This window comes from Pseudorasbora parva, chromosome 10 (genome assembly GCF_024679245.1).
Source record: "Pseudorasbora parva isolate DD20220531a chromosome 10, ASM2467924v1, whole genome shotgun sequence".
Classification (NCBI taxonomy): Eukaryota; Metazoa; Chordata; class Actinopteri; order Cypriniformes; family Gobionidae; genus Pseudorasbora; species Pseudorasbora parva.
The window spans coordinates 8,129,256-8,156,472 of NC_090181.1; the positions used below are offsets into that span (position 1 = coordinate 8,129,256).

At 37.5% G+C, this 27,217-nt stretch overlaps 2 protein-coding genes across 7 annotated transcripts in view; both read left to right on the top strand.

Annotated features, from left to right (window-relative positions):
• Nucleotides 1–167: 167 nt before the first annotated feature.
• Nucleotides 168–24,489, top strand: msh4 (mutS homolog 4). Of its 4 annotated transcripts, XM_067454486.1 has the most exons (25): nucleotides 168–374; nucleotides 629–684; nucleotides 1,359–1,449; nucleotides 1,869–1,954; nucleotides 2,518–2,608; nucleotides 4,613–4,762; nucleotides 4,907–5,091; nucleotides 7,844–7,954; nucleotides 8,063–8,178; nucleotides 9,529–9,702; nucleotides 10,708–10,837; nucleotides 10,933–10,975; nucleotides 11,648–11,715; nucleotides 12,870–12,944; nucleotides 13,208–13,272; nucleotides 13,528–13,697; nucleotides 14,616–14,752; nucleotides 16,100–16,203; nucleotides 16,293–16,417; nucleotides 16,549–16,749; nucleotides 17,015–17,133; nucleotides 17,255–17,383; nucleotides 17,534–17,708; nucleotides 23,864–23,952; nucleotides 24,059–24,489. In XM_067454486.1, exons 3-25 carry the CDS (start codon nucleotides 1,377–1,379, stop codon nucleotides 24,245–24,247), a joined length of 2,805 nt encoding a protein of 934 aa, XP_067310587.1. In that variant the 5' UTR covers nucleotides 168–374; nucleotides 629–684; nucleotides 1,359–1,376; the 3' UTR covers nucleotides 24,248–24,489. The 4 variants fall into 4 exon arrangements, with proteins under 4 accessions (XP_067310587.1, XP_067310588.1, XP_067310586.1 ...); XM_067454485.1 differs by lacking the exon at nucleotides 168–374 and having other exon boundaries at nucleotides 603–684; XM_067454487.1 differs by lacking the exons at nucleotides 168–374; nucleotides 9,529–9,702 and having other exon boundaries at nucleotides 602–684.
• Nucleotides 24,490–25,971: 1,482 nt separating this feature from the next.
• ktn1 (kinectin 1) overlaps nucleotides 25,972–27,217 on the top strand; it is a 47,716-nt gene continuing 46,470 nt past the window's right edge. For 2 of the 3 annotated variants that reach the window (XM_067455035.1, XM_067455037.1), the window contains exon 1: nucleotides 25,974–26,154. The gene's annotated coding sequence lies outside the window, so the exon portion shown is untranslated. Of the gene's footprint in view, nucleotides 26,155–27,217 lie in introns of all 3 variants that reach the window. The other variant, XM_067455034.1, reaches the window with a different exon arrangement.

Consider the following 27,217-nt stretch of genomic DNA (forward strand, 5'->3'; position numbering starts at 1 on the left):
AAAAGCTATTGTCAACGTAAAACTGATATCTGAAGTTGTGTATATATTTTGTTGAAAGAATATATATATATATATATATATATATATATATATATATATATATATATATATATATATATATATATTCACAATAATAAATAGCTACTTAAATGTGAGGAATGGTTGTGTAAGGTCATATTGAACACAAATAAAAATATTACCCCCAAAAAGCTACTTTTATTCTAGGTGAATGATGACCAGGTAGGCCTATGTTGTTTACAGTTACCGAGGTGGAAATCATGTTTATTTATACAAAATGTTTCATTTCTTTTAACTTTCCATAAGGTTTGTAATATACTAGCACCCCTGGCGTGGGGCCCAAGAAAAATATATAGGTGTGTGTATGTGTTAAAAATACAAATATTTTAATAAAAATTAATTGTATTCATTCATTTGACTGAAGTCATCTGTTAACAACCAATTCATTGCAAAGAGAAAGCAGAGTCCATTTGGTGCTAAAACGCAACAATAAAATAAACAGAAATTGCATTAACAAAAAGAATAAGAAAGAGTCAGCCTGATGATGTTTACCGCGTGTTCTTCTAATATTATTAGTCACGTCACGTAACTCTTGTTATTTACGTTCCAGCGGCTTGTTGAGGCGCGAAAATTTAAAACCAGGCGACCGTTTGCTTCTGACTGGAGGTGAGTAAAATGTTTTTTTTTTTTCTGTATAAAATACTTCAAGGTGTAGAAATGGTTATGATAATGGTAAACACAAATAGGAATATTTTAAAAGATATGGAAAGTATTCTAGGTAAATGCAGACCAGGTGGTTACACTAGAATTCATTACTTTTTATGAACAAATCCACTTCAGAACGTTATCTTAATGAAACGTTACCGTAAAAGCACTACAGACAACATAAGCTTTGTTAGTGTATGTCATGTTTAACTATTTGTATTTATATAATTATATTTTGGCCATAAAGGGATAATGGAGTCGAATGTGATGCCCTGGCAAATGTTACAGTAACGTTACTTACATTTAACAACTAACGTTAAATGGCGACATGGGTGTAAAGTTAACAGCAAATCAACTAACGTTACATGGTAACGTTAGATGTAACGTTAGTTAAGTGATGTACCAGATTTAAAGGGGGAAAGTTTATAGTTAATGTCATGCTTTTAACGTTACAGCAAGTAACCTAGGTTCTATAAGTTAGTGTCACTTTTTTGTTGTTATAATTTAAATATTATAGTTTTGTTGTAATAATTTAAGTTTATAGTTAGCATTTACTAATTTGCCAATAGTTGCTTTGACTTAGGACAATTTGGTTTATTTTTTACAGTAATATTTTTTTTCGTTGTTTTATAAAGCCCTGTGAAAGCAGCTAGATGTTCTTCAGCAGCACTGAAGAGGTGACACCGGGTTCAAAGTCTGAGCCCGGGCCGAGCAGCAGCACTCCAGGTAGTGTTTTACCCACACTGACTTGTGTCTCAAATAAATTAGTGCAAAAGCAAACTTTCATTTCATAAATATATGAATGCAAACAATGAACAGCTATGCATATAGTGCAAATGACTGTCGATAATTTTGGAGGGAAAATATAGGCAAAATTAAAAAGTTTTAAGTGTTTTTGATAAAGTTAAACAAAAGAAAAATGTACTAATTCTCACCTCATGCACACTGATTTGACTGGAATGCATCGAATTTACATCCACCGTGTCACACAATGTAGTCGCCTCGTAGTAAACCCTCCGGGCCATCAGCTGTCTTTTGTTGCAGTGGAAAGGCACCTTCAGACTCTTGGGCCTTAATGTATATCAACCATCTGATAAGATATGTGCATGAAAAACCCTTTAAATATTCCTACTCTTCCACCTTAGCTTCATGGCAGCTGAATATCAGTGGAAGAGCAGACAGGGTCAGCTCATCTGTGGGTTCATCTGGTGGTTACGGTAACAGCAGAGTGGTGAGAAGCCTTTACTTTTTATGAACAAATCCACTTCAGCACGTTATCTTAATGAAATGTTATCGTAAAAGCACTACAGAGAACATAAACAAGCTTTAATAATGGTTAATCTATATTTATAGACTTCATAGTCTTCACTGTATATAGATTAACCATTATTAAAGCTTGCTTCTAAAATACACCCTATAAATAATCCACCATTAAATGGTGGATTTAGGGCGTATCTTAGATTCATATGTGAGATAGAAGTTCATTACCTAAGTCATGTACTCTGTAAATTGCACAAAGCAAATCGTGTATTATACCTGTATGATGAACGTGATTTCAGAGAGTGCAACATTCCAATCAACCAATCAGAATTGAGGGGCAAATTTACAGTTAATGTTGAGTTTAGGCTTACAACAAGGGTAAGGGTAACTTTTTTGTTATAATTTAAATATTATAATTTTGTTTTTATCATTTACATATTATACTTAGTAATTTACTAATTTGCCAATAGTTGCTTTGACCTAGGTCAGTTTGGTTTATTTTCACAGTAATAATTTTTTCGTTGTTTTATAAAGCCTTGTGAAAGCAGCCAGATGTTCTTCAGCAGCACTGAAGAGGTGACACCGGGTTCGAAGTCTGAGCCCGGGCCGAGCAGCAGCACTCCAGGTAGTGTTTTACCCACACTGACTTGTGTCTCAAATAAAGGAGTGCAAAAGCAAAATTTCACCATCAATATATATGAATGAAAACAATAAACAGCTATGCAATTAGTACAAATGACTGCCAATCATTTTGGAGGGAACATATGGAGACAACAATTAAATTATTAAAATCATTTTAAAAAGATTAAATTAATAATCTATTACTTATTTATCAATAACCATGCAATTAAAGAAAAAAGTTTTAAGTGTTCCTTATAAAGTCAATAAAAAATATACTAGTAATTAGGGATGCACCGATACCATTTTTTCAGAACCGCATACCGATACCGATACTAAACCGTTCCGATACCAATGCAGTTTTGTTTAAAAATTCTATGTATGTTCTGTGTTGAATTGAAAATCACTCTTTTGTGAGTTAAACACAATCAACTAAATACAGACTTCATTACAAAGAAAAACAACAAATTAAAAAATAAAAATAAAATCACAATCTATGACAAAAATAGCCTACTACTATAGATGGTGAATAAATTAGATTAGTGAATAATTCAGCAGCAAAGGTTACAAAATGACGAGTGCACAATAATTGTATAAAATCTAAACATGTAGTGGGGGGAAAATAAAGGAAACCACAAAAGTGAATAAGTGTAGCTGTAAATCTGGTAAAATGTTACACAAAATACATTCATGAAAAGCATGTTAATATATTTATAGAAATAGGGCCTATATACTAAGAAATTACATTTATTTTAAATGTATAGTGCAGACAGCACTTTTTAATGAGACAGCAACATATAGATAGGGCAGAACAAGAAAGGCTATTAATAAGGCTTTTATAGCGCAAAAGTATTATAATATAGAGCGGCACAAAGCGCGTATGCACATTCCGTGCGCAGGATGATCCGCTTGAAGCAACACGGAGTCGCATTCTCACAGCCATCGACACTCACAGCACGCCGTGCTCAGTCCGCAATGAGAAGTTCAGAACAAGATATCGACGCTTAGTGTATCTATGCAGTCTTCTTATAAGCCGTTTATTTTGACAGTTTAACATTTCAGTTACTGTGTGTGAAAAACAATACAATAACTAGTCCAGTGTTGTGATCTAACAGACACCCGGTAGAAAGTAACACGATTTACAGCAATAAACGCCAGCAGATAGTCATTTTTGGAGAAACCAAACCATAGAGCGTTATCTACAGATCAAGCATAATAACAGAGACAATAAATAATCTTGGAGAGAGTTTCATCATGTTGAATGTCGTAACCGAATGCGACACACAGTTTAAAGCTGAATGGGAAGTGACTGACAGCCGTGGCGGAGGGAAGCATTGACGTGAACTTGAATTTAATGACTTAAATATTCCTCTGTACCTCACAATAAACTATGGAATGGCTTCAGAACACTTATAATATAGTGCACAAATCATTGATGATGCTTTATAATGTTTCTGTGCCTTTTGTGGGGCACTGGGGCTTAACAATAACACAGAATATTATGCACACAGTATCGGATTTGGATAGGTCCTGTCTGTCCGATACCCGATCCGGCAAATAATGGCGGATCGGAGCCGATACAGATCCTGAGTGTTGGATGGGTGCATCCCTACTAGTAATCCTCACCTTACCATCACGAATTTGACTGAAATGTATCACATTCACATTCAGCGTGTCATGTAGTCGTCTCATAGTAACCCCCCCAGTCCATCAGCTGTCGTTTGTTGGGTGCAGTGGAAAGGCAACTTATTAGATTTAATTTATAACACTTTTCATTCCAAAGAATCTCAAAGTGCTATGGAAAAGAAAAATAACTAAAAATGAATAAAAAGTCAAAATATAAAATAATAATAAAACAAACAACACATTAAAGTCTTTCTGAACAGAAAAGTCTTCAGTTCTGCTTTAAACTGGTCCAGGCTGTACTGTTCTCAGCTTGCTGAGAACATGAAAAATAAATATGTGCATGAAAAACCCACATTGGTTAAATAGTCCTACTCTTTCTCCTTAGCTCAATGGCAGCTGAATATCAGTGGAAGAGCAGACAGGGTCAGCTCATCTGTGGGTACATCTGTCCACTCCTGGAGCTCCTGCACTCCACATCTGAAGGCCACACCTGCACTCTCACACCATGGCCGAACCCCTCAGAGTGACCTCAACAGTAAGCAACTAACTAACCCACACCTGACACTCAAGTTTTGTGTTTTTTTGTGTGGATGGACATCGTTAGTCCTGATTAATTTCTTTGTTTTGAATGAATGTGCTAAATCAACTGATCACTCACTATGCAACTCTTTTAATACAGTGACAACATCTTCATCTGCGTCTGCATCTGCCTCTGCCTCTGCATCTGCATCTGCGTCCTCTGTGATAGTGGCTGTGGTGGAGGGACGTGGCTTAGCTCGGGGGGAGATTGGCATGGCCAGTATAAACATGAAATGCCCAGAGCTGGTGCTCACTCAGTTTGCAGACACTGGAACTTATGCCAAGGTAATGATACATCCCAAACCGCAGAAACAAGGTTGTGGTGTTGCAAAGTGCCGCTTAAGCAAAAAGTTACAATATAATGGAGACTGACGGAGAAGACAAAAGACACAGAATAAAGCCTGCTACTTTTCTGCTGCTGCCTCAGAAGACACAGTAGTCCAGTGCAGTGGTTACACATTGTCATGTAAATAAGACAGCATTTGTATTGCAAACCCCTCCATGTTGCGTTTCTTGTTGTTGTTTTTGGCTTATTCCTACCATAGAAACCAGTGCAGATATTCTGAAAAACAAAAGAGCAACACATGACACACAAATCGAATCTGAACAGCTGCAATACACGATGTAGACAGTCAATAATTTTTAGATCAGATTCCAATTGGATTGACAAATAATCAGATTTACACTGACAGTGGGATGTAGCCCTTGAGGCCCCCGTGGAAGTTCGTTTATAACCACTTGTGGGCCCTGGCACTCTGGTTGAGAACCACTGATCTAAGAGAATTTGCTTAGCTTTTTACTTACATTTTAATTAAGTCCATTTACAGTGTAATTAGAAAATATAAATGTTTTAATCATGTATTACACAAATATCCAAAAATAAAATAACTGCAATACTCTATAGTTGTTGTATCCATTGCATCAATATTAATTCCACAGTCGCACAATGTTGTCTAGGCATTAGACATATTGAAGCAGTTCCCCATAATCTACAATTAACATGTTTGAATATTTTACAAAAAAGTCTACACCCTAATAAAATCTGAATGATTTTTTGATGGCTGAAAGTTTTCACATTTATTGCCATATATTATGCACTGTATGCTTGCAAAGCTTAAGCTGTTTCGACCTACATTACCTGGAACAATTTGTCCCAGGAACTTTTTCCCCCCACCTGTTGCTGTCTGCATCTCCATCGTGGTCTAAAGTACTGTGAAGATCAGGCTAATTAGTGCGGTGACGTAGGACTGTGCGCAAATTTCCAGTTTCCACTGGATTACGTCCTCCACATTTAAACAAAATGAAGCCTGAACCTCGTTGTCAGTCCATTGGTTGTATTTTTTAAACTTCATTGTTGATTCGAATAGCAAACAATTTTTACCACACGCACCGCAACAGACTTCTAGGTTGAAAAAAAATGCTGCGTGGAGTCAACCAATCAAAATGCAGCATGAACTCAACCAATCAGCATGTTCAGCACCCAAGTCCCACCCCCAAAAGTTCGTGAACTTTGAAAAAAGTATTACCTTGCAAATAGGGCTGCACGATTAATCGAAATCGAACCACAATCGCGATTTGGCTTGTGTGCGATAATGAATGCTCAAAGGCTGCGATTTAAATTAAATAAATAAATGCCCAGTGTGTTAGCGAAGAGCGGCTCTGTGATCAACGCTGCTCCGTCTGAAAGACTGCGAGTTTGAGTCGTTTATAACGTGCGTTTGAAAAAGCAACACGAGTCAAACATCTTCACAAACTAGTGAAGCGCTCATAAACCTGTTCAGCAAAAGACAACGTTTAATAACATAACATTTACCTCACTTCATATCGTCAGTCGAGTGTGTGTGAGCTGATGTGGCTTCTCATCAGAGTGAGGCAGACGATGCGTTATTTTATAGTATTCTATGTCAATCAGCACTGCATTATAATACACTTTATTACTATGAAAATACCTTTGACGGCTTGAAGAACTCAAATACACCACATTTTGCTGCAGTCGTGTTTATTGTCGTCATCTTTAATCAAAGCGTCTCTATCTTCTGTTTACAGAACGTCATTACTTCTCTGAGGCAAATGTGGCGTTTTCCGCTCAAGGGCGCCCTCTAGCTTTCAGTATGAATTAAAAACGTTGGATAATCAATAATAAGAAAAAATTATACTTAATACATTTTAAAACTTAATAAACTTTACAAAATTATAAATTTATTGGACAATCCATGTTTTTCTTCAATGTACAGGAGTTTTTTTCCCCACAGTGGATGCACAAGAGGTTCATATTTCATATTAAAGACAGACTTTAAGAAATTGAAATCACAGATAAACACACACACACACACACACACACACACACACACACACGCACACACACACACACATATATCTATATCCATATATCCATATAATTTTTTTTACAATAACTCCTTAGGCTTAGACCTTTCTAATGTTTTTAGTTATAGGCTGTCTGCATATTAATAGGCAACCCAGCAGTTTTTTTTTTTTTTTTTTGTAAAATAAGTTTTCTGTAAAATATTACAAAAATAATAATAATTAGTATTATATTGTTATATTTATTCTGACATACTCTTTTTATTTGTAATTATGAAAATGTTATTGTAATGGTAATACGTCTTATTTTTTAAAATACTTTAGCAGTAATAATAATCATAATAATTATTATTAGTCACATTAATATAAAAACACAAAATGTTATATATACACACTTTACATTTGTAAAAAAAATTATAATAACAATAATCGCAATCGCAATTTTATCCAGAATAATCGCAATTATATATTTTCCCCAAATCGTGCAGCCCTACTTGCAAACAGGGACTTTTTGACAGAAAAAAGTTTTACCCGGAACTTCATTTAGACAATGGTCCCTGTGGTAGAACCACACCGAGTACCACCCCAAAGTCCCTAGTTCCTGTGATGGAAACGCGGCTTAAGATAATGAATTTTTTCCCTGAGACATTATCATGAAGTAGAGGACTATGCTCTTTTGTAAAACTGACACAAATGATTTTAAATGTTAATTCAGGTGATTACTAAACTGCATAACTTGATGCCTCTGGAGATTCTGATGCCAGATACTGCTAGTGTGAAAGGGCAAGGAACTAAACTCTTTGGCCTCATCACTGAGAACTTCCAGGTATCATGCTTGTTTACTGCCTCTATCTCCGCTATGAATCAAGGTTGGGTTTTATAATTAGAATCTTATATAACTGAGTGCAGAATATTGCCTTTTTTACCTGTGCAGTCAGTCAAATTCACTGCCATTCTGAGGAAGTACTTCAATGAGAAGAAGGGCCTGGAGTACATACAGCAGCTCTGTGTCCCTGAGTTCAGCACTGTACTGATGGAGGTGCAAACCAAGTAAGCCCTCCATCTTTATGAAAAATTTTGATTTTATGTATTTCCAGGGAACTCCTCCATACTCAAGATAGACATTATCTCAGATGTAACCTTTTATTGTGACAATGTTAATTGTTTGCCATTTCAGAAGAGTGATATGAATGTATTTCTATTAGGGCCGGGACTTTAACACGTTAATTAAGATTAATTACGCAAAAAAATAAATAACATAATTTTAACCACACTTATTTTTGCACCGCGGAATGTTTTTCAATGAATGAGTTTTGACGGACCGATTATACTGGAACACCAATTAGCATTCACAAGTCACGACAACAACAAAACATAGTGAACGTGAACGAAGAAGCTGATGAGACCGCTTTGCTTGGCCCCGTGGATGGGAAATTTGGTTTTAAAAAAACGAGAGAATGGAAGCGTCGACAAGAGCATGGTTGTGTGCAAGCTATACAACAAAGAATTTGCGTATCACCGCAGCACATTGAGACTCAAATATCACAAATATGCTATTGCTACACTTAATGGCAAACATTGCACTGGTCTGCTGGACTGAAATAAATAAACAATATTTTGTTGATTAAGCTTATGTATTCAGTCATTATTCAATAGTATACTAAAAATCCATGTGAAAAATTACTTCTCACTGTTCTCAGGTCAAATATTTATATGCAATTAAAATGCAATTAATTTCGATTAATTAATTACAAAGCCTCGAATTAATTAGATAAATTTTTTTAATTGTGTCCCGGCCCTAATTTCTATAAATACAATAATTAACATATGTAAGACAGAGGGGCAAAACTATGTTCCTTGAGGGCCACAACCCTGCAAAGTTTAGTTCCAACCCCTGCTCTAACTTGTAGTTTTCAAATTATTCTGAAGGACTTGATTAACTTGATCAGGTGTGTATATTTAAGGCAACATACTTTGCAAGTTACGTCTTTTTGTTCTTGCAGCCCTAGTTTGGGAGTTCTCGAAGCTGGTTCTCGCCACATCGCCTAAGCAGGACTTTTTCACTTTTTCTGCACTTTTCTTGAGTGTGTCCGAGAACTTTTGTGTGATTGGTCATTTAAAGTGGGCATGGTTAATGGCGAAACGCAGATGTTCTGCACCTGCTTTTCTCGTGAAGTATGGAATGTACTGGCCAGAACGAACTTTGTTCTTGTTCTTGCCACCTTGAGAAAATGAACAAATGTGTTTGTTCTTACAGAGTATGTTCCAAACGTTAGGGCTGAAGCTAAACTCTGTAGGGCTGTGGCCAGAATCTGTTATGCACCCCTGATATAAGCTATATAATATACTGTATGATGAATATGACTAAAACAATATCAAATAATAAATGTCTGTTTATAGATACTACTGCCTGGCATCTGCATCTGCCCTACTAAAATACTTCGAGTTTGTTCAGAACTCAATATATGCTCCAAAGTCACTAAAAGTGGTCTTCACTGGTAGTGAGCAGACAGCCATGATTGATGCGATATCAGCCAGCAACTTGGAACTAGTAGTGAACCATCGAGATCACAGGTTAGAAATTAAAGATACAGTTAAAGACTGCAGTTTTAGGTTGAACTCTACAGACTCTTTTTTTCGAGAAAGTCTTAATTTCTGTAGAGTTTGAACACCTGTCATCCACAAAGATCTACACATTTTACACAGTTTATCTATTTAAATACACACCAAAGAATGTAAAAAAAGCACACAGATTTAATTTGGGTGTGATAGACGTGACAGTTAATTTTTCGGCTTTTAAAGCTTTGCCTAACCTTTGTAATTATGAACTAAGACATCGATCCTTTTTTTATTTATTCATGTGCCCTGAATAATCTTTAATTAAAATAGCTTCCCCTCCCTCCTGCAATGACATTTTCCTCGGCCCTGTTTACACCTGGTATTAAGATGTGTTTTGTGCGACTGGATCACAAGTAGCCCTGGATGAGGGAGACACATACCTGTTTACACCTGGTATTTTAATCCATCTATTTTGTTCACTTTCAACCATTTCTGTCCTGATTTCTTTAAGGGGAGGGTCTATGTGTCAGGAAATGTATGTGCTTTTTCAGATCTTTCGATCTAATGGACAAAGTAAGCTTTTGAACATATGAATACAACTGGAGACAATAGAAAAACCATAAGGAGATTAGCAGATTTGTTTCTGCTCTGTTCTAATGTGTTTTTGACTACCTCTGGAAGTAGTTGAAAGGACAAGCTCAAAAGTGTTTTAGACTCCATTTACACCTGTATTTAGTTTCATCCACTTGTGATCCAATCAACTGAAATGCATCTTAATACCAGGTGTAAACAGGGCCCTCTGATCTGTTTACTGGTCTAAGTGCGGTGTTACATGTCACTTACATTAGATCACAGCTATTGCAAACCACAACCATCCAATCAATTCCTAATGGACAAAAGTCCTGTCCCATCCTACATTTTTCTTGCCATTTCACTCGGATATATGTCGTAATAAGGAAGAAAAGGCTATCGAAACTTCTGTTTCATGCCAACTTTTATGTCAGTACCCGTATGTTGCAGGAGTGCACACACCCTGTTTGGGGTCTTAAACTACACTAAGACTGCCGGTGGTGAGCGGCGGTTACGCTCCAATATTCTTGAGCCCCTGCTGGATGTGGTCACCATCAACTCACGTTTGGATACCATAGAGGTGATCACCTGTTATCTGTTTTTTTTGTTTTTTTGTTTTTGTTGCTTAGTTGTTCTGTCATTAATTAAATAATCATCTATTTGATTCGTTTCCAGGAGCTGTTGCAGAATGAAGAGCTCTTCTTTGGTCTGAAAAATGGTAAATACTAAATTATATGTGTCTGTTTTAGAGACTGGTTTTACCCTTAGAAGCTGCAATTTACTATGATTATATATTTATTAGGTCTGTATTGCACCACATGTTTAAGCAGCAGAAGTGGTTTGCAACAGCAAGCTTATTTTTGCACTTTGCACAATACAAATTTTTTTATTTTTTGCTCACTGTATTCAACCATGGTTATCAGTAGTGGCCCACTGAGAATTATGGCAAATTTGTTTGTCATGAAATCTAGTTTACATGAGGAGGGGGCCACATATACATTCAGGTATTAGCCTAATTACACAGATCAGAACCCAAACTCAATTTTTTTTTTAGCGTATTGACTATTCACTCAGAAAGCTAACAAAACAAAACACAATAAAAAGAGGTTCCATACAAAAACTTTACAGCGTATACTGTAAACTGTTAACATGGGTGCCAAAATAAATAAGCACTGCTTACTTGCTGCTAATGTGTGCAGTGTGAAACAGGCCTTACTTGTTATCAAACTATTTGTTGATGATCTCAATAGCTCTTAAGTTCCTGGATCACACCTACCTAGAATTGCACCCATGCACAATCGTAATGTATTAATGTTAACCAGATGCCTAAGTGTTTGGCTGGCACCACTCTTTGGTGGGACAATTATTGATTTTATGCTTTTATTCACAGCCATTGCACACTTCCTGGATATAGATGAGCTGCTGTCTGCTCTTGTTCAGGTCCCAAAGCTTGAGACGGTAGGCACAGAAAACACATTTTCCATAGTATTGACCTTAAAGATATTTCTTTCTTAGGACAGCAATATGGTGGGTAACCCCAAACAAATATATTTATAATTTCGTGAGAACATTTTACTCTCTCTACACTGAAAAAAGTAACCTACAAATGGTAACATTTAAATTAAATGTTTAGCCAAACACAGATTTTTCAGTTTTCCGGTTTGGGTGGGGCGCTATTACATATCTTTTGAAAGAGTACAGAATCTCAAGATCAAAACACAGTTGAAGAAGAAGCATAAACAAGTGATATCATATGTAACCATATGCATATGTAAAATAACGTGATCATCAACATTAAACAGCATATGCAATATATTTTGAATGATAATGCAATATTGGACCAACATAATGGGATCAACATTAAACAGCATATAAATCAAAACTGCCTAATGTTACTGGATGAAATGTCTACCAAGCACGAGCTATAGGACTGTGCAAGCTTTAGGGGTGTTGATGGATTTGATTTACTCCATCTGTTGTTTATCGTTTTGAATTCGATCCAGATGTAGTATTTGAAAAAAAAAAGATTTTTCTCAGCTTTTTGCTCAAAATGTTGCTTTTTTTATGGAAAGGATCCACATTCAAGTGCTGATAAAAAAGAATGCCTGAAGCTATAATAAAATGTCTTCTGTTTTTTTTATGTTTTATTTAAAAGCAGATTGTCTGTTCTTTCTTTAGATATATTGCATGTTCAGATATGCATACAATAAAATATTGTGGGGGCCATGAAATATTTGTAAAAATGTCATAAATGTCAAAATTGTCAAAAAAAAACGCTGGCAGTGGCTGGCTACTTTTTTTAAAATGCTGGTGGGAAGAGTTAACTGGTTTTATTCTCTCTTAATCAACCTAAATAGATTAATTTATACCAATAAAACTATTTTTATTAAATAAATCAGGTAAATGATTTACAATATTTACAATTTTTTTACAAATTTTTACATTATAGTTAAGTAGCAGGCACAATTCTGTAGATTATAGACTACATCCTTTAGCCAGAGAGACATTTAGCATATCAATTTAAATTTTTATAGCATTGTTGTTTGAATTAGTGACCCTCAATAGTTTAGAAGAATTATTGAAAATAATCTATTTTATGTTTTTCCATGTAGGTACCGGTGGCTGAAGCAAAAATAACGCAAATAATTAAGCTAAAGCACATTCTAGAACTGGTCCCATCACTAAAGGTAACTTGAGCATTTTTGAAAATTCTGTCAGACAGCACTCTAAGACACAAAATCATTAAAAGGACTGTACAGAATCTGCAAAGCACCCATATTTTAACTAAACTGTTTATGCTTTCATCTACCAATAAGAGAAGTTGCCATCTCACCTTAGTGTAAAGTCAACATTATAACCAAACAGTTAAGATTGACCTTTATCATTTATAACATTTTAGTCAGTGTAAGTAAGGATGTAAATGTAGACAATTAAATTTCTCCCTGATTAGGTGATGCTGCAACATTCCAAAACATCCTTGTTGGAAGCATATTGTAGCTCACTTGATGACAGCAGGTAATAAGTTTATTTTGTGATAACATCTTGCACTGACCATTTTAGTTAAACAAGAATTATGAGTCTGATTGGATGATGTGTTGTGCATACAGCAATATAACACGGGAGGCAAAAAGAGTCCCATGTATGTGTGCAAAGTTCAATCAGCACTTTCATATGTGCATTTGATGGTTTATGTCTAGTATGCAGCCCATCAGGTTTTACTATTTTATCTTATAGTAATAGTTTAACTGTTTCTCATTTGTGTTGAATTAGGTTTAACATCATTCTGGATCAGATCAAATCACTGATTAATGATGACACCAGCTATATGAAAGGCAGTTTGACCATGCGCACACAGAAGTGCTATGCTGTGCGGCCCAACGTCAGTGAATTCTTAGATATTGCACGACGAGCCTACACAGAGGTGGTAGATGACATAGCAGGTGAGCTCCTTAAAGGGTTAGTTCACTCAAACATGAAATTTATGCCATTAATAACCCTAATGTCGTTCCACACCCGTAAGACCTCCGTTCATCTTCAGAACACAGTTTAAGATATTATATATTTAGTCCGACAGCGTATCTAAGTGTATGCACACTATACTGTCCAGAAAGGGAATAAAAACATCATCGAAGTAGTCCATATGTGACATCAGTTGGTTAATTAGAATCTCTTAAAGCATCGAAAATACATTTTTGTCCAAAAATTACAAAAACTACGACTTTATTCAGCATTGTCTTCTCTTCTGGATTTGTTTTCAATCCTCAAATAAAGATTCAAACGGTTATGAATCAGTGGATTGATTCATGAATCATCCATGTCACATATGGACTACTTTGATGATGATTTTATTCCCTTTCTGGACATGGACAGTATAGTGTGCATACGCTCTCTGACTAAATATAAAATATCTTAAACTGTGTTCTGAAGATGAACGGAGGTCTTACGGGTGTGGAACGACATTAGGGTGAGTCATTAATGACATCAATTTCATTTTTGGGTGAACTAACCTTTAACTTTAGTGGACTACGAAAAGATGGATATGTAGGTTATTGAGAATTACTAATTCCTCTGCACTGACCAAACCGGCACAATGTTAAATTACTGCTTTTATACAATTTTATTTCCTGAGGTAAACTCATAATGTTCATTAAATTCATTATTTAATAAAAAGTTTCTGAATTCTAAATAGGTATTTTAAATGTATATGGTCATGTCTGCATATGTTCAAATTAAATGACTAAATTAGTTACGTAGTCCTTATAGTTTGTGATTAGTAATCAGATCTTTCCACATCCATCCTGTTTATTTGTTAGCCATGAACATTAGCATTATTTACATATTGCCTTGTTGCTGATCAGGACTAGTGACTCAGCTTGGAGAGAAGTATAGCCTACCCCTCCGGACAAGTTTCAGCAACACACGTGGCTTCTTCATTCAAATGAGGCTGGAGGGTGGGGTCTTACCTGGGGGGAAGTTACCAGAGGAGTTCATCAAAGTGAGCAAAAGACCGAATTTTTTTTGCAGCACGTGCGATATATATGTAGCACTGTACAGTCCTGTTCAATTATCCATAAATCATGTCTTTAGAAAAATCAAAATTTGTCAGTAGCCAGGTTTCTGAAGTTTTTGTCCAGTTGTTCAGTGCCCTCGTGTCATTCGACACCTGTAAGACCTCCGTTCATCTTCGGAAAACAAATTAAGATATTTTTGTTGAAATCCGATGGCTCAGAAAGGCCTCTATTGGCCACAATGACATTTACTCTCTCAAGACCCATAAAAGGCACTTAAGATGTTACAAAGCCCATCTCACTTCAGTGGTTCTACAATAATTTAATTAAGCAATGAGAATAGTTTTAGTGTGCAAAAAAAACCGAAATAACTTATATAGTGATGGGCCGATTTCAAAACAAAGCTTTGAAATGTTATGAATCAGTGTATCGATTCATGATTCGGATTGCGTGTCTTTGGCGATCCGAATTCTCCTGTGTACCATATTTGTTTATGTACAGACTCTTGTATCTACCGGTATTTGGATTCATGCGTGTTTAACTACTACATTATACACTGATCAGGCATAACATTATGACCACTGACAGGTGAAGTCTTCACCACAACACCTGTTAGTGGGGGAGATATATTAGGCAGCAAATTAACATTTTGTCCTCAAAGTTGATGTGCTATAAGCAGGAAAAATAGGCAAAGTCGTAAGAATTTGAGCAAGTTTAACAAGGGCCAAATCGTGATGGCTAGACGGCAGGGTTATAGCATCTCCAAAACTGCATCTAGCAAAAGTGGTCCAAGGAAGGAACAGTGATGAACCGGCGACTGGGTCAAGGCTCACTGATATTTTGGTGTCGAGCGAAGGCTGGCCCATGTCATCCGATCAAACAGACAAGCTACTGTAGCTCAAATTTCTAAAGTTTAAGTTAATGCTGGTTCTGATAGAAAGGTGTCAGAACCCACAGCACACCTTCAGGGGTCTAATGGAGTCCATGCCTGGATGGATCAGGGCTGTTTTGGCAGCAAAAGAGGGACCAGTGAAACCGAGGCCAGCTAGTAGTCACTGTGCAAGTAAACCTCACTCCTCAAGACACGCTCTAGCGGCTGACGCTAAAGGTTGCAGCCTTTAGCCTCCTTGTTAGAACGTCCGACTCTCATGCCAGCGGACCCGGTTTGAGTTTGAGTCCTGCTTAGAGCGGGCGGTTCGAACAGGAGGGGTTACACCAACATTCAATATTAGGAATGTTAGGTCATAATGTTATGCCTGATCATATGTCAGGCTTTACAGGGTTATAGTGTTGTTGAATAGCAAGTGCTGATGGGCTTAACCTCAACATTATAGGTGACCAGACAGAAGAATAACTACGGGTTCACCACTGTAGACCTCATGAAAATGAATGACCACTGCGAGGAGGCTTTGAAAGACATTTTTCACATGTCATATGTGTGAGTATATGGTAGCTCAAAGTAAGACTAGTGCAAGGATGGCAAAAATGTATTATTTTAGTTATAGATGGTCTTTCTGTACATTGCAGGGTTGTGTCCAGGTTACTGAGTGAGGTCCATGAACACATCCATTGCCTGTACAAACTGTCTGATGCTGTGTCAATGCTGGACATGCTGCTTTCTTTGGCTCATGCTTGCACTGTCTCAGATTACGGTAATGTTTAAGCACCATATAGGTGTAATGTAGATTATTACATTTATGTAAGCACATGCCTTTTTCCTTTTTTATATACTAATAGCATTGATTTCTTTTTTATTACTTAATAACTTATTATTTTTCTTCAGTGCGTCCTGAATTCACTGATACATTGGCAATAAAGCAGGGTCGCCACCCCATCCTGGAGCGTATTTCTGGGCAACAACCCATCTCCAACAACATCTACATCTCTGAAGGAAGCAATTTTGTGATCATAACAGGCCCCAACATGAGTGGCAAGTCCACCTACCTTAAACAGGCGGCCCTTTGCCAAATAATGGCTCAGATAGGTACACAGAGTTACTATTATATGTAACTTATTATATTACATTTTTTTAAACATGCGTTTGTTACTTGTTTACAACTCTTTTGGTTTCCAACTCTAATTTCCATACTCGCAAACACAACTAATATAGAGTAAGTCTATGCTGGTAATGATTAGCAGGTTTGGGGTAGGTTCTAGGATAAGTGATTAATTTGTATAATTTATCACCAGCTCTCTCTTAGTCACGTGGGGTCAAAACAACCTTATTCAGAATGTCTTTTTTTCCCCAGGATCCTTTCTGCCTGCGGAGTACGCCTCTGTTCGTATTGCGGATCAGATATTCACCAGAATAGGAGTAGATGATGACTTTGAGACCAACTCTTCCACATTTATGGTTGAGATGAAAGAGGTACATTGGTTAGATACAGCAAATCAAGAACAGTTTATTGATATTTAATCTAAAACTATAGTATCAAGTCTTAAAAAATTAAAAAAGTTTTTCTCATTTAAATACTTAAATGAACTCTTAGGTGTCTTACATTATCCACAATGTAAGCAAAAAGTCACTTATCATTATTGATGAGCTGGGCCGAGGCACCAGTCCAGAGGAAGGCATTGGTATCTGCCACAGTGTCTGTGAATTCCTCATCAATACTAAGGTACTGTATTTATGTTAGTAAGAGGAGTATATTTGATACAATGAAGATGCATTTAGAAAACAAATATTCATATATTCCAAACATACCGTTTATTCTAACATTGGTCTACTCGCAGTATTCTGTAAGTGGCTAACAAAACTTGTGCTGTAGGCCTTCACCCTCTTTGCCACGCACTTTCTTGAACTGTGCCAGTTGCAAACTCTTTACCCCAACGTGGACAACCAGCACATGCAGGTTCAGCATGTCCGTGCTGGAGATGGCAGTGCAGAAAAGGTGGTCTACACATACCAGCTCAGCCAAGGACATTCAGAGGAGCGCAACTATGGTGGGCTAAGACCAAGCTTTTCCTAAACTATTCTATTCTATGGCAAAATTGTATGGCAGTGTAGTATTATGTAAGTTACATTTGGTCCGTTCCAATTCAAATACCATCCATCCTAAATAGTATTCAAAATTATAAGTTTATTATATACATGTAAGTGTATATTTTTCTTCAGTATGGTAGAAAATTTAATTAAATTGAATGTAGAGGATTTTAACTGTGACAAGAGGATTGACAGGGCAGATTAAATGGTGACAGGATGCAAGTAAATAAGCAACAGATCTGTCTGTTAAAGACGCAATTATGACGAAGTAGTACGTCCCAAAGCTTTCCTACTCTTCTGCTACACATTCAAAAGTATGTACTATTTCTTCACAAAAACAGTACTTACTTTTAGGCATGTGCATCTAAAGCAAAAAAAAAAAAGATGTGGGTGGGTTCAATTTTTTTTTACAGGAGTAGATGCCATTACATTAAGGCCCCGTTTATTACGTTATTTTTCAAAACTGAGACATTTCCCTGTGTATGCACCCTTCGTTAACACGCAAACACAGAATTTGCCTCTAAAAACGAGTCTTTCTAAAAACTCCGGCCAGAGTGGAGATTTTAAAAATCTTCGTTTGCATGTTTTTGTAAACTGAGACAAACAGGTAGCCAACGTCAGGCAGCCAACATCACAGTATGCACCAGAGCTCGCACCTACGCCAAAAGTGTGACCAATGTTTACATGTGATCATGGAAGTGTTCAGAGTAGGAGTCACATTTATGTTGGTGCAAACTCTTCTCATCTGTTTGCATTTGCAAATGAGCAGAGACGAATGAGTGCTCGAAGGCAGTGGCGGTTCTACATTGAATTACACCCTGGGCGAGACCCCCTTCGAGTGCCCCCCCACCCCCCTTTTTATTTTTTTATTCTACAGTTATATTTTACTATAACAACATAATTGACATAGAAAATTATATTTCTCAATTGCAAATCGTTTATTAGAACATTTTAAAAACACACTTAAAGGGATAGTTCACCCAAAATTGAAAATGTGATGTTTATCTGCTGACCCTCAGTGCATCCAACATGTAGGTGTGTTTGTTTCTTCACTGTAGAACACAAATGAAGATTTTTAACTCAACCGTTGCTGTGTGCCAGTCATATAATGCAAGTGAATGGGTAACAATTCTATGAGAGCAAAAAAAAAACATGCCTAGACAACATGCACAAAGAGCCCTGTGGCTCATGACGGCACATTGATATGTGTTGTAGCCCTGTGGCTCATGACGACCTTCTTTACGCACTTCGCTTTTGGTAAGGAAGGTCAATATACACGCTCTGGCGTCATAAAGGCATCACATTATGCGTAAAGGCATCACTTCCGGTATACACCATCTGGCATAGTTTACGCCAACGGCAGAAGTGAATCTCGTACACAATGCCAGATCGTGTATTATTGACCTTACCGTCAATAATAAATGTGCCAAAAATATCCTAGGCCTACCGTAAATCCTCTAATATAGGCCCGGGCCTTTATTTTACTCAGGCGCATCGCGGTTCAGGCCTTTATTGGAAGGAGGCCAGAATTAGAGGCAGGCCTCAATTTCTGAGGATCTGATCCTTGAGCAAATCAAACTACCAGTAGAATGAATAAAAATGAGATTTTGCGTCTATTTCAACTTATAAAATACTAGGTTCATTTATTGAAAACGTACAGTTACCATAACATTATGGTATGCATACAGAACATTAACAACAAATACCGGTAATTCAGACTAAATTCCAGTGTAGAAATATGGTAACAAATACGTAGCAAACATAGGCTACCAGAAGTACATTGTAAACACTTAACCATACACGGTGATAATTAGGTTATTGATTCATAACAAAAGTCAACAGACACCTTACCGCTCCGAAGTTTAACGTTAACCATTCCTGTCTCGTTTGGTTTGAAGTAATAAAAGAAATACTCCAATTCTGTTTAATCCTTTTCCTCCTCAGTTTCCTCCTCCACTTCATCTCTCCCTGTAAACTCCTCATCACTCGAGCCAGCCTGTACAGCTCTTCTTCGTCCTCCTCATGTTCCGCTGCGCGTCTGTCATCCTTGCGCAGGCAATTAAAAAAGTCTTAACTTTACTTGCGGCCTGATGGATGAGTTCTCTCTCGTCAACGCGATTTTTTTTAAAGTCCTTTTTATAGAATTTTCCATCGCTGCTGTTTCTCTATCACACAAGTGCAAATTACGGGCTAAGTGAATAGGTAAACACACTTCATGAAGTCACAGACGTGAGGCGCGTCACATACATGAGACAGCCTATTGCCTGAACACAGCTGTCAATCAAACAACATGCAAAAAAAAAAGAAAATAGACTGTAAAAAACTATTTTTATTTATTCCAGTATTTGAGATGTTATAATAATTTTGTAATTATGTTAAAATAATTTAAACAACTTTTATTTAACAAATAATATTATATTTGTATAATAAACTGAGGGGGCCTGTCATCATAGTGGGCGGGCCTGTGCCCGTCAGGCTACGTCTTGGCTACGCCCCTGAACGCTGGTTCTAATAATAGCCCTGGCCACTATTAGAGACCGGCCTTTATATACCTTCGGTGACAGCGAGACCGGCCAATGTTGTAAAAATGTGTACAAAAATATGTAAAAAACACTAGCAGAGAGCAACAGTAATATAAAATATTAAGAAAAATATAGGCTACGAATAAAATATAGAGAATATTTTAAATAGCATAAATCCTTCATTACACGTCATTTCATGCTATTATCTAAGGCCACATTTACACTGCATGGTTAAGTGACCAAATTCCGAATCTTTTTCCCTCTCATGTGGCACAGATCAGATATGATATGTGAACGTGTAAGCAGGAAGAAAGTGCATGGATTTCCATATTCTCAGATCGGTTTCAGGCCTCACTTATATGTGAAAACTAATAAATCCGATATAATACTACACATTTGCGCCTGCCATACGCAGACAGATCGGATATTCCCGTCTATGCAAGTCGCAGCCTGCATCATTGAAAAAGAGACTTTTTTGGTACAGATATATCTATAAGAAATTAAACATCTCTAGTTAAATAGCAGAGTATTATTTTCAGTCGTTTGTGTAAAATAAAAGGCGATCTGGTACTAAAATAAATGTGTTGCTTTTGAAATCATGCTGAGAGCTCGTTGTCGCTGTTGTCAGATGCGTGCTTCAGTCCCTTTGTGGAGACTCTATTCTTTCCAGTGACAGCACAAAATAAAACGCACACATATCCCTGCACTTAATATAAAATCACTGATGAACGTATTTGAATGCAATGAGTAAAAAAAATCTAAATCGAACCCACCTGACGTGTTCAACAAAAGTTAACTGGGTGCCAATTTTCCAATTCCCCACACAGTGAAATTATAGATAATAGAAAACCGCTTCGCGGCACAGGATTTGTTTTTGTTTTTTAACTGCTTGTGCCGCCCTCCCACGAGTCATGGGCAACTGCCCGTTTCACCCGTGCCTAAAACCGCTACTGCCCGGAGATCAGCAATTTTGCAACATCTCCCTCCAACACGAAAAAAACAGACTAGCTGTGTCCCAAAGTGAAGTGCATGCACTTCGAAGGCGGCATTTGAAGTGCGATTACGTCATAGCGGCACTACGAAGGCTGTCCCAATGTGAAGGCTGCCTGCCCCCTCTGAAGGCCGCATTTGAAGTGCGATTACGTCATAGTGGCACTACGAAGGCTGTCTCAATGTGAAGGCTGCACCTCTGAAGGCCACATTTGAAGTGCGATTGCGTCACAGTGGTGCGACGAAGGCTGCCGCAGTTCATGAGCGACTTCAAAATGCGCCCTTCGGTTCTCAGGCAAAGGAAGGGTACAGCAGATGGAACCTTCCCACAACTTTGCAGCCTTCCCTATCCCAGAATTCATAGCACACTGGTGGTCCGCAGATTTCCCAGTTAAAGACGGTATAGCGGTCGGTAACTCAAGTGTAGCCTGGATACTTATTGAACACAACAGCGCAAGCGTTTGAAATAAATAAAACATTTAGTGCATTCGCACCCTGAGCAACCAAGATAAACTTTAATTTCCCTAAATGCTATTTATTTCTCAACCATTCTCTCAAGAAGAGGAATCAGTCCATTATCACCCTTTTTGCTGTTTCTTTTTTTTTTTTTTCATACACTTTCTTTAAATAGCCTTCAAAATATAATCTGCGCGGGGCTGTATTTTCGTCCTGCACCTGCTATTCCGCACCGCACCATTCCGCTCCCGCATAAAAGTCACTCCGTGCTCACCCGCTATAAATTATTTTATTCCCGACCCGACTGATCCAGCTAAATTTTTATTTTGTTTCCAGAATCTATCTTTTAAATTTCCCTACAGAAAGAGAGACACTGGGGATAGGAATTGTCCGTGCAATCATTTATTTTTCTTATAGCCTATAGGCTACTGCCAACACCGTTGCTAAAACAAATATCACAGAAAAATAGGCTAAATCAAATGTGACATCTGTCACTCAAAATTATAAGAAAAAATGCAAATAAATGAAAACTGCTGACTTATGCTAAAATAAAGTTTTTTATATGAATGAATGAATGTTCACTGACGACAGTCACCGAAAGATCGATCCTCCAAAGGCTGAATGCGTGGCCAACACAGAACAATTTAAATGTCTAGGCTATATTATTAGTTTAATATTATTTTTTATGCAAGTTATTTGCAAATTAAACAAAGAAACTGCTGTCTATTGTTCATTTTCGTTAACTTCAAACGTAGGCTAAATTAAAGAGAAGTGGTTGTTCTATAGCCTACATTGTTTATTTTTGTAATGCACATTATATTTTTTTATATTTATATTTTTGTATACAGTCTGATAGGTGTCCATCGTCCATCTTAAATTAGTGTTTTGGTGATTGAATTCGGTAGGTGGTGCTGTCACAAAAAACTAGGGTCATGTAATGCACGTTATATTTTTGTAGCTACATTAAACATTAAAATGTATATGTTTATACATATATTTTCTTGTCATGTAATTTAAAATGTGTAAATGAAAATAAATTGGTCTATATATTAGCCTACTTAACTAGCCTATTTATAGACCAATAATATAACTTAAGTTTAACATCAGAATTTTTTATATATATATATATATATATATATAATTTTTTTTTTCTCTTTTTAAAATCTGCTCACGAATGTCCGCTGTCAGTTGTCACAACCTGCTAGGCCATTAACGACGCGGTTCATTGTTGGCAAGTCTGGAATGGGGTTGCATTGAGGCTACTGTTACTTTGGGGTGTTTGTATAGTCCACAGGTTAAGTTGTCTTTAACTTAAGCAATATTTCTACCGCCCGCGCCCCGCATTTTGGGATATTTTGGCCCATTCTGGCCGTGATTCCGATACTTTTGAATAACGTAATGGAGGGGTTTTATTATTCAGACCTGGCAACCCTGTCCCTCGGTTCGCCCTTCGTGCACTTTGAAGGCGTGGCCTGGCCTGGCCTTCGAAGTGCGCACCCTTCACTTTGGGACACAGCTTGTGTCACCCCAAGCACCACCGGGATTCTGAGCTTCTCGTAACATCGCCACCTACAGGTTTGGCATGTTCTTGAAGGCATAGATACACGAGTATGTGTCCACAATGTTATTTTTGATACCAGAGATATTGAAAATGTCTGTTTATGAAAATAGCCACCCATGTGTAAACGTAGCCTTAGTGCAAACAGCTTGCCTTGTTTACTAAACACCTGGTTTACAGACAAAATTACAAAAGACACCAAATTATTCAAGGTGGCAATAGTATAGGGGGTAAGGCACATGCTAGAAAGTTTTGACGCAAATCGACCTGAGGTTAAAATACCCCTTTTGCTGAACTCGCTCTACTCCTTTTTCTCCTCACATATCAGATCAAAAAGGCATTTAAAACTAATACAATATTTGAAAAGTGGAAATAAAGCATCTAACGGTTGATTTATTAATAAAGTGTTTATCGGTTAGGTAAACAGACATGCGCTGAATTAGCAACGGTAAAAGTGAGTGGGTCCAAAATCATTGGTCTTAAAAAGTGCCCAATCCCCCCCCTCATACAATGGTTCCGACACCCATGCTTTTATGGTATAGTATAAGTGGGTGAATTGGGATATAGTAATTGTCTGCTGTTTGTGTAGGTATAAAAGCAGCAGAGATGTCCAATATACCACCAGACATTATTCAGGAGGCCAAAACGATCGCAGCTAAAATCAGCCAAAAGCTGTGGGTATGTTATGACACATGAATAATATATTCTAGAGGTACAGGAGAAAAATCTCATACAGATAGCCTACAGAGTTAGTTACCCTATATTTCCATTGTCTTGTTCACAGGCAAAGCATTATAGTGACCCTGCCACTGTCAAACAGAAGGCAAACTATCGTCTCGCCACCAGACTACTGCAGACGGCCCGTAACTCACGATTGGACTCAGAGAGTCTGCGCCACTACCTAAAGGGCTTGAAAAAACAGTACGAGGCTGAAATTCAAAATGCTACAGAGTTGGTAGAGATAGAGGAGTGAAGAACGGGATAGCGGGGAAGGAATTTTTGAGAAAACATTCTGTTCGTGAAAGATAAACTACGCTTCTTGAATAAAGTCAAGGAAGTTGTTCCTTCCCTACACACTTCTTTCGAAGTTGTTTAAAAAAATATTTTCACAGTGTAAGTTTAGATTATAATTTTTTGTTTGTTCAACCAATCAAATGAGATGTTATTTTACTGAGACCAAAACCATGTGTTCCACTTTCATGTGATGTAAACTGTTAACCAAACAAATGTGTGAAGTGATTTATTTCAGTGCGTTTAATGCAAATGTTCACAGTCTCACAATCAGGGACTTCTGTGAATGTAATTTAATAGACTATGAGACTGAGATGCTAGATTTGAATAGGCAAATTCTTAAGTGTCTATGATTGGATCATTATTGCAGTGATTATTATTATGTTACGTTATGTTTCTAGCATGTTATATATTTAGCAATAGTTCTTCCAACACTAATTGATGGGGTGTGTAGCATCCTATTTCTTAAACAACCATGTAGACACATCATGGCCATATTCCAGGATGGCAATGTCAAAATGCATCAGGCTCAAACTGTGTAAGTATGGTTGGGCGGGAGAATCATTTTCACACATGGATCGGCACTTCTGAGTCCAGACCTTATATTTACTGAAAGTATTTGGGATGTACTAGACTTTACAGTGTTGAATTGTCAATACAAGATCTTGACCAAAAATGTATGCACCCCTAGATGGAAAAACATCACAATATTTATTTCCATCAAGAGGTGCATCAAATTTTTGGGCAAGATTTTAAGTCGAGTGTTAGATGAATTGTTGCCAAACATATAACATGCTATAAACATAATAATCATAGCAATAAGGATCTAGTTACTGACTCTTAAGCGTTTGCTTATTTGCATTATATCCAAACAGCTGCATTTTTTGGCCCGGCAGTGCATTTTAGCTATATCACAAAGAAAGTGGTTTTCCAAATATTGGTATGTGTGGGGATTGGATGATTTTGATTTAATATATCACACAAACAAACAGCACACTGACAAATGCATAATGTCTGAGTAAGTATACACTGGCTTCCTGAATAATATCTGATGTAAATCGCCAATTTCATGCTGACAAAATCTAAAATGTTGGGGCTAATCTACCATTAACCTTAATATAATTATTTGTGACAATTTGGCAAACTCAACAATAGTTAGTGTTATATAACTATAGTATTCTACGTAGTAGAACATGGAGCTATATTGTTTCCTGACGCTTTAAAATTGTGTGTATAGATAGATAGATAGATAGATAGATAGATAGATAGATAGATAGATAGATAGATAGATAGATAGATAGATAGATAGATAGAATGCACTTATTTTTTGTCAGACTTTACAAGGGAAAAGAAAAGAAAGTTCTGTGCTGTTCTGACTGAGCTCTACGGCTGGGAATCGACTCCAAAAAGAATCGATTCCAATGCGTTGGGAATTGAGAGTCGACTCTTTAAGAGTCCTTTTCTATTCAATAGAGTTATCATTAGGCTCGTTTGAAATGCACAAAATCTGCGCAGCACTGATCACCACGACATTCATGCCGGTTAGAAATCTGTCCGACGTGGTCAGTTCCTTCAATCTAGTTTAAAAAAAATCGAAAACATCGATTGTTGAAATCGACTCCAGAACCAGGATTCGGAATCGACCAGCCCTCCTGAGCTCTCTTCTCGCGAGAATTCTGTAACCCGTCACCCCCGGTCTCTGGCAGAGTTCCGTCTTCTTCTCTCACTGTGCGTTTCATTCCACACTGACCTGACCCTGTCAAAGCGAAACAAGCAGACGTGCCGCCTACAACCGGGCCGGAGTCGCAGTCCACAGCGCTTCCCCTTAACATCCCGACAATAACATTAAAAGCGAGGACACCACCGCAGGTACGTGAAGCATAGGCTCTATCTCGCTTTATAAACGGATAGTGAAGTGAAGCGTGAGTGGATGGAGCGGATCACACGGGGCCTAGCGCACCGCTTACTCCGCAGATCCTTCTCCATGCCATGCCGTCGGAGCACAGGCAGCCTCGCACTGGACAAGGGTGTGAGTTTAAACGATGAAGACCTGAGATCCTATCCAAGAGGACACGGGCTCACGATCGTGCTACGTATGTGCTTTGCACGGGGGTTTTAAACCTGCTGAACAAGCTGATGATGTCCGAGCAATCCACGCCTCCCTCTTTACAGCTAAAGCTAAGCTAGTGATACTAATCAGTGCGACAGAGCTGGGGATATGCCTTCTCACTTTCCTGCTATTTTTCACCTCCTTTCGCTGTCAGGCTCAGAAACATGCGTGACTGGACAGTCTCAGCATACGTTGTTCTGCTGCTGTTTAGTTGGTCAGTCAAATATGAGGTGTCAGCCAGCTCTCGACCAAATCCTGACGACCATGAAGTCATTTTAGCGAGGGACAGGTGTAAGGACTTTGCTCCTTGTACCGACCTTATGTATCGTTATCGCTAAGGCGTGAACTTTATAGCTCTGGTGGTATGCACCTCACAATGAAAATAATCTATTGTTTTTTCTTAACTTGTCACCCTTGTCGCTGGCTTGGTTTAAGTAGCCCTGGTGCGTTGCACATTTCCCTCGATGTGGCCAACAGAAAGGATTATCTGTCAGTACTAGTAAATGGGTGGCTTTAAATACCGTAGTCGCTTTAAGTTAGCGCATGCGCAATGACATGTCATTCACAGAAACAGAAGGAAGCTTACATGCGTCCCAGTCGCTATTTAAAGACCCCATGAAATCAAAATTGTACTTTAGTGGCTTTTAATCCATGTCTATTATCTGCTGCGCTCATAAGTTATACTGTTTTTTCCCGCAGATATAGTCAAACCAAAAATTATTTAGACACCATATATAATTTTTTTACTAGTCTTTTATAGTTCCTAGTCATTTATGTAAATGAGTATGGGCAAAATAAAATAAACTCTGACACATTACACCC

Bases quoted from the DNA above. Each gene is read 5' to 3' on its own strand.
- msh4 (XM_067454486.1), top strand. From the start codon at position 1,377: ATGTTCTTCAGCAGCACTGAAGAGGTGACACCGGGTTCAAAGTCTGAG. The intron at 1,955-2,517 runs GTGAGAAGCCTT...TGTTTTATAAAG, and splicing joins GTTACGGTAACAGCAGAGTG to CCTTGTGAAAGCAGCCAGAT. The intron at 10,838-10,932 runs GTGATCACCTGT...ATTCGTTTCCAG, and splicing joins CACGTTTGGATACCATAGAG to GAGCTGTTGCAGAATGAAGA.